Source organism: Protomyctophum parallelum, assembly GCF_964188405.1.
Source record: "Protomyctophum parallelum genome assembly, chromosome: 7".
Lineage (NCBI taxonomy): Eukaryota > Metazoa > Chordata > Actinopteri > Myctophiformes > Myctophidae > Protomyctophum > Protomyctophum parallelum.
The window spans coordinates 37,113,417-37,121,775 of record NC_139705.1 but is presented as its reverse complement, the minus strand read 5'-3'; the positions used below and the strand labels follow the sequence as shown (position 1 = coordinate 37,121,775).

General features: G+C 39.5%; 1 protein-coding gene across 1 annotated transcript; it reads right to left on the bottom strand.

Annotated features, from left to right (window-relative positions):
- Nucleotides 1–2,837: 2,837 nt before the first annotated feature.
- On the bottom strand, nt 2,838–7,245 carry LOC310862068 (large ribosomal subunit protein uL5-like; the record flags this gene model as incomplete). Its single annotated transcript, XM_083769805.1, has 5 exons — nt 2,838–2,855; nt 4,158–4,271; nt 4,956–5,090; nt 5,843–5,943; nt 7,161–7,245. 5 exons carry the CDS (start codon nt 7,243–7,245, stop codon nt 2,838–2,840), a joined length of 453 nt encoding a protein of 150 aa, XP_083625931.1.
- Nucleotides 7,246–8,359: the final 1,114 nt, after the last annotated feature.

The following is an 8,359-nucleotide window of genomic DNA, read 5'->3' as shown; positions in this document are numbered from 1 at the left end:
TGAAAACATCAGTGTCTTCTGAGCAGATGACTACAGACCTTGACCAAAGTCAGCAACAAAACCAGTCTCATTAAATTCATTGTGCATGAATGGAGGAATGCAGAATATAGATCAAAGCTACAGGGAAAGATTCTTTATGCAACTGTGAATGACACATGTTACAGAATTACGTCCCAAGACAGTGAGGAGGTGTCTGCTCTTCAATGTCAACAAGAAGAAGCAGATGGTGGCCTACTTCTCCATGCTGCCCATGCCACAAGAGAGGGATACCAGTCTGTAGTCATCTGCTCAGAAGACACTGATGTTTTCATTATGTCTTTAGCATTCTGTGACAGGATTACGGCCCCACTGTTCCAGAAATGTGGCACAAGAACCCGTACAAGACTTGTAGACATCAGGAAAGTTGCTGCCTCTGTTGGCTTGGAGGTTTGTAGGGCTCTCATTGGGTTGCATGCATATACTGGATGTGACACTGTAAGTGCCTTTGCAGGCAAAGGGAAAACAAGTGCCCTAAAACTTCTCACCAGCAACAGGGAAATACAGGACACATTCTTTGAGTTGGGTACGGAATGGGACCTTTCCCCAGAACTGATGGACAAACTAGAGGTATTTACATGTCTCATGTATGTCCCAAAGGCCTCAACCACCAAGATCAATGAGCTCAGGTATCATCTTTTCTGTGCCAAAAAAGGTGAAATTGAAAGTCATCAACTCCCACCATGTAATGACTGTTTAACAAAACATGCACAGCGAGCTAACTATACCAGGCTGGTATATGGAGAAGATGCTTGGAGCAGGACCCACAAGTTCCCAGCCCTGTTGGCAGAGGATGGAAGATGGAGAGAGAAGGGGAATCTGAACAGTTGGTGGTGCACTGGATGGAAGGCCAGCCTGCACCTGATGCTGTCCTGGATCTACTGGCCTGTAACTGTACAAAGAAATGTTCACTCCCAAAATGTGTGTGTGCAAATGGCCTCAAGTGTACTGACATGTGTAGACTGGCAGACTGTGAGAACCAGGCATCCACCTCAGAGAGTGTGGAAAGTTCAGATGAAGACGTTGAAGACTTGGACAATATGATTTTGATTATTAGGCTGTGAAGGTATGGACAGCAAAGTAAACTGCAGTTGTCACTGTAGAAATTTCAAACAAAACTTGATGAAAAAAAGCTAAAAAAAAAGAAAAGAAAAAACTATGGGCACATGTATTTATCTACAGTTTGAATTGGAATTTAGTGTTGAATACAGCTACTCAATCTAAACACTCCTCTCTCTTCGTTCAGTTATGTAGCACTGTCTAATCTCCACTGACTGGCTCTTTTTATACTGTGTTATACTGTGTCAATTAACTCAATGCACAGCAGCTGTTTTGTCACACTCAACTGTGAGTACTTGTTAGTTTGACTCAGGTCAGGTCACTGTGACATAAATGTCACAGTGACATTTTAGTACGGTAAAAATACTTCAGATGCATTACTTACACTATAGCCTAGTTCTATCACTATTCTGTCACTGCCTGTCATAGATATTATTGCTGAAGATGCTATTTTTAACAACTTTTTTGTAAAATATATAGTATGGGCTATATCCTCACCATTTCTTAAAGAAAGGGGGTCAATAACCAGATAGAAACATGAATTTGAAGTAGAATGCTTCATTCGGATTTTGAAAACTGTCTTTTAACATGGGGTTATAAATGGAGTGATAACACACAGAAAGCTACCACCAGTGCAATGCTATCACATTTTTTCTAGCACTAGGGGTGTATACCTTCCCAAAAATCACTATGAGAATTAATCCCCCCTTCGGTACAAATGACCCCAAAAATGGGGTCCTGGCTCACGGTCTAATATGCCTTGCAAAGGCAGATGATGTAGTACAGCAGTACACCAGTTTAGCCAGTAGAGGGCACTAAATAGCCATGACCAGACTAGAGTTATAATGGAATATAAGTGAATTTATAATTTACATTTACAAGTGAATGTTCAGTGAAGTTGTTTCCATTTGTTGTTCTCTCAGAGGTCAGATTTTACCTTGACCTTAACTTTAACATGTGAGATTGTCCTGTTAAAGATTAGGAATGACATCAGGATTGACACATTATGAAAACCTTAAAAATATATAATATACCGGTATATAAATAGGCAGGCCTATTACACAGTGGACCATTTTCTTACACACTAGCACTATATTGTTTCTATAAAACATGTCCTTAGGATCTTTATATCTAAACAGAAGTATAGGTTATGTAGTCACTCACTAGTAGTCTCTACAGTATGCCTAATAGATAACATTTCTAGAGAGAGATGCTAATTTTAACTACTTTTCTGAAAAACATGAGCTTCATCCGTACCATCTTTAAAAGACAGGGTCAATACTAGTAGTAATACAAGTAGAATGCTTCATTTGGATTTTGAAAAACGTTTTGGCTTCTGGTTTGAAATAGTGATACACAGAAAACTACCACAGAAGCACATATTTCACATATTTCCTAGCACAGGGGTCCGCAGCACTGGGATATTCAGGAATCTTCCTGTGTTGGGGAGGCATAATCGCAGTCCCTTTACCTCTCCACTCAAAACCAAATATATAATGTATTATTCCTTTGTTTCTGCATGCTGTTGCATTTAAGGAAAAACAAACCAGATTTAGCTAAACCATTTATTTAGTTTTCAATACATGGGATAATACATAGTTATCTCTCACATGGGAACACCTGAGAGTCTGCAATACAAGTAAAATGAAATTAAATTCAAAATGTACTTGAGTAAAAGTACAAAGGGGGGGGGATCCAACGGGATCCAACTGTGTCCAATGGGGGGACGGGGGGAGACGACTTCATCTACTGGTCTTCATCTAGGAAAGGGACACAGGGAAACAGACGTTAGCCAACGTTGAAAAGAAAGAAAGTGACAAAGCCTAGGGCTTTTACTTTTACTGTGGCAACCAATGGTACTTTTCACGAATGCCCACACATTTAAATTCAGATGAAACAAAGCTGCAATATGGAACTCAATTAAAATCTAATCAAAAAAATGTGATAATCCTCCGTCCCTCCCCCTTTCAGAACGTGAAACGAGTGGCCCAGGAAATGAAATGCAATGCATTTTTCCCATAGGATTTTCTTTAAGTATTTATTTAAAGACGGTTACGCCGCGGACAAAGACAACTCGGATCGTGACAAATCATGACAATGAACACAATGTTTTGGGCCGATCAAATAATTTATAAGAAGAAAAACAAAACAAATAGTGTTGTCTCCTGCCTTTATTTTTTAGGAGATGGCAGCGAGAGACCATCTTGGGCCCACTGGAGGGCCAGGCTGCGGTGCCTCAGTCACTTTCACACACACAGTCATTCAGCTGGCTGAAAGTCCATATTTATTACTTACCCTATTATTTTTGTGGGACTGGAAGTCTGAAAAAGACAAAAACCAAATAATTAAAGTTAGGATTTTGTAAATTGTACATGAATACATAGTTCCAAATAAATAGAAGTGAATTACAACTTCAGTCCAGTTTGCTAATTTAAAATGTAAATGTTTTATTTTTGAATGCTGGGTTAACATTTAGCACAATTTTGTAATTGTATGGTCTACATCGGATTGAATCTGGTCTAAATCTTATCAGTTCAAGACAATCGTTTGTGGTAAAATTGCATTGGAAATGGTGCAACTGACATTTTCTGTAACAATGGCCACGTTTACATGCAGGCTGATCATTCCGAATAAATACTTCAGAATAAAATACTTCGGAAGTAATGTTTTTTGCTGCGAGTTTCCATGGGAAATGGTCACATGGACGTTGTCATTGGTGTGATATAAGCCATGACACATATTATTTCACGTGAAACTACGCCATCACCAAAGACCATACTTTGAAGTAAAATCTGGGCTGCTGGTTGGATAGTAGCCCTGGTCCAGTGCTTACAGCGAGTCTCTCTCGCTGTAAGCACTGGACCAAAGAGAGAGAACGCACACACACACACACACAGGCGGCATTGCGTCCTCTCTCCTCCACTTTTCTTTCTGTGAGTCCCCGAAGCACTATATCAAACATGTTTGAAAATGATCAGTGATGAGTGATCATGATCAACTTGGGACAGTTTTAACTGTCCATGTAAATGTAGCCATTGAAATCTCTGAATCTGAACACACACCTTGAGGTTCAAGAACCACTGCATGGCATCCTTCTTTGTTACAAGGTGCTTGTAACCGATGCGGCCTCGCTTCCTCTTTTTTTGAGAGATTCTGAAACCAGGCCTGCCAAGGACCTAAAACACAAGAATGAGGATTTAGAGAAATGCAATCATGAACTTGTTGTTTGGAAATTCCGGCTTTGACACTCATTGTTGGTCCTTTGTGACAGAACTAAACAAATTATGTGTATGTTAAAAAGGACCTCACAAAAGGCTCATTTATACTGATTCCACCAATCCATCTGCAAGTAAAGCAGGTCAAAAGCACCCACATAACTAGAAAGGGAGTCTACCAACGCGCCTCAAGCCTGAAACGGCTGATCCGGTGCTTCACAGGTGCAGGGACATCAAAGTTGCATAAGGAGAAGAGACTGGATTTTATGGTTAAATCCCTGTTTTACTTTATTTATTTTACTGTTATTTTACTGTTCTACAGCGTTTTCTCTATAGCCACCTCTTAATTTATCTAGACTGCTGGTAGTAACGGGTTATTATTGCTACCACTCATGACTCTGATGAAGACCGCAAGGTCGAAACGTTAGTCTATTTCTGTATACTTAGCACCTAAATAAAAGGCTCTAAATGTCCGTGCTGCTCCAGTCTCTTCTCCTTATGCACCCACATAACTATTAGCATTTTACAAACATAATACAATTACAAAGGACCATGGTTCATTAACAAACCTTCATGGGCAAATCAGAATCTTCCATAATCACACAAATATAACCAACCCTTGACGTTTAAGGTCCAGATACTCACCACGGAGAGGCCAATTCCAAATTCTCCAAGTTCAGTCGAGTCGACATATGGACTACGGTCACAGGGTCGACGGATGGCAAAATTGAAAATGCCTGTATCGGTGAAGGCCTTCCTCTTGACCGTGAACTCGTTCACCTAGAGGAAGAGCAATGCAACTTTATCACTCTATGAAATGCCAAGTGCATGCAACTAATAGACATCTAGCAGAATTATATCCATCAACATGTCGAGCATGTCTGGCAACTAGACAACATGTAAAACCTAGTCAATTAAACCACATACCGGTACTGGGCTCTATACTGTGCTCAACACTATATCTTCGCTACCATAAAAAGCTGATTTGTTCAGACAGATATGATGTAAATTCTCCTTTCATTGTTAATGGCAAATGTGGCAAAAGCTATGTATATAGGAGGGGCTCGTGCCCCTCAAAAACACATAGGCCATATAATCAGCCTATTGTGGTTTGATCTAAACTTCCGTCCGTTTATAACGTGTATGACGCTAAAGGTTGAATTATGTGTGCCAAGGTGTCTGCTTAAGTACACAGATCTACTATGTAGCTCATGTGCACCTCTTCAAAAGAGGAAACTAATGACAATGTAAACTGCAAATTACTGCTTCTTTAGCCATGTTCTGTGATCTCACATATCTTCTAGAATAATCCTCTCCTTCTCAGAGAAATTCCAGACATTTCCAGTGTAAACCAGAGAATGGGGACATGGAAGCTAACGTTAAACGTTGGTTTAGTACTGTGTAGCCCCATGTCCATATGGAACATTTCCCTCCGCTATAGCACACAACCATGGTTTTATCCGCGGGCGTTTTCTAAATCCTCTAATGTGCACATCAAAGGCACTAGACTAGACAAATGATATGATCCTCACCTCGAGTCCCATTTCCAGGATTTCCATGGCCTTTTTGCCACGGACGGTACAGTGGACACCAATCTTTTGGTTTATTCGGACACCAAATCGTCGTACACCGGCTGCAGGGGGAGGAGTATAAAAATATATATAGGATCAAATTGATTACATCTACTTTGCAAATGATAAACTGTATAGGCCTATACACAAATGGACACATAAAGGTCCCTTTTGGTTCCATTTGTACACTCATTACAGACACCATGGGCCAGATTCACAACGCCGTTTACGCTATTTTCAGCGTACGGACATTTACAACCATTCCTACGTTACGTGTGGAATTCATCATTTGAACTTGGCCGTGACTTTCGTCGTATAGTCCGCTCATTTGCACGTCAGCTCAGAGGGTGACTTACTAGTGATCAGGAATGCTTTCGTCTTCATGCTGAATCATATCAAACAAGATATGTGCCCAACATTTGTCAACACACATATATATGAAAGAAAGAAAATGTATTGCTTAGCTTATGTTGTTATGCATAATATAGACATGATGCAAATTCCACTGGTATCAGTATTTATTTTGTAGGCTATCAGTTGCATTCATAGCTATTAGGTCGCTCAGCATGTTGGGGGCCAAAGTTTCAAGTAATGATTTATTTTAGATAGCTATCGTGCCTTAATGTCGCTGCATGGTCAATGGTAAATAAATGAGCATGAGCACCTAGCCGCCTCCATTTGTGTCGTAGTATTGATTTATAATAATGCAGGCTAGTGTATATTGATCACATGAACGCCACACACAGAATAGCAATTCTTACAGGAAACAGCTGAATGAAATCTAGATATTCCGACATAAAAAACGGATTAAGCCTCAGTAAATAAAGGCAAAACTCTGGTCTGGATTAAATCTGTGTACCTCAAATACCTGATAGAGGGAGCAAATAGTGAACCTAGTCTCAAAAATCATTGGGAAGAGACAGAAACAATTAAGTTGTATCTACAAGGAAGTACTTCGAAAAAAAGATGTCAAGATAGCAAATGACCCCTCTCATCCATTCTGCAGGGAGTTCAAACTACTTCCCTCTGGTAGACGTACAAAGTACCAAAAGCTAACCGTAACATCTTTAAAAATCCATTCATTTGTAATGCCATTAAGGCACTAAATGATACCATGTCTCGTTAGATTTGTTTTTAATGTATTTGCCACTGTTGTCCTGCATTTTTGCCATGGAGATAATTGTGTGTAAGGGTTGTTTCTGTTTGTTGTTACTGTTGTTACATTGTGGACAATAAATGAAACTAACTCACTAACTACCTTTTAATCTCAAATACCTACCCTTTGAGAACACAGGCTCCTTGTCTGTCAAACTCCTCAGCACCTTAGCAGCGCTGGTCACTTTCTCACTGTCTGACCCAACCATGATGTTGAGGCAGAGCTTTTGAAGGCGAATCTGTCTCATCGGATTCTCCTGTGAAAAAGATATATACAGTATATATCTTCTCATCCTGGCCATGTGTACAAAAACACAAACATACATTCTAGCTCGAAATTACATCACAATAGAGCGTTGCAGTCCCGCCCCCTTTCAGAACGAGTGGCCCAGGAAATAATTCCCCATTCATTTTCTCCATAGGCTTTTCAAAAAGTATTTATTTAAAGACAAAGCCAACTCGGCTCGTGACAAATCATGACAATAAACACAATGTTTTGGGCCGAACAAATAATTAGTAAGAAAAACCAAACAAAAAAATTGTTGTATCCTGCCTTTTTTTCTTCTTTCTAATTATTTGATTTGCCTACTGATATATCTAGGGTGACATCATCAAAGTTATTTCATGATGAGTTAGAATGTAGATTCAGCCAGATACTTTCTGACATGAGAGTGACAAGGACCCACCCACCTGCTTCTTATCCCTTAAACTTAAGCCAATTTACTATCATTTGTAATGTCAATCAATATGTCTACTTACAGAAGCTTCAGTATTCACAGGCACAGACATGGCTCTGGCGTTCTCGGGACCTAAAAAAAGTACAAAGGTATGGTATCAAGATGTACTTAAAGTACCAAAAGTAGAAAGTACTCATTATGCAGAATGCCCCATTTCACAAGTTTTCAAATGTGTGTAAATCTTTTGAAAATGGCTGATCTACAAGCTCACAAAGTGTCACATTGCGATGCATTGTGTTTGTAGATTGGCTATTTTAAATTTACCGAAATGTATATAAGGCTGAACAGGGTAATGGTAATGTATGTTTTGTAATAATAATGGAAATCTACAAATTCACTAGCAATTTAGTAAGTTATTGCGACCGGAGGTCACAGTTAACCACAGTCAGCTCGAGGTCCAGACCTTTCCAATGATATATGCCATTATATGTTGTTGCCAAGGTTTGGATGAGATATTTTGTCTCCAAATAGTGGCTTCAAATAAAACGTTTTGGAATTTTACAATACAAATCTTTAAAGATCCAGAAAGGCACAACCACAGGACATTCCCAAAATGCATGTAAAAATGTACCATCTTCCCCTTGAC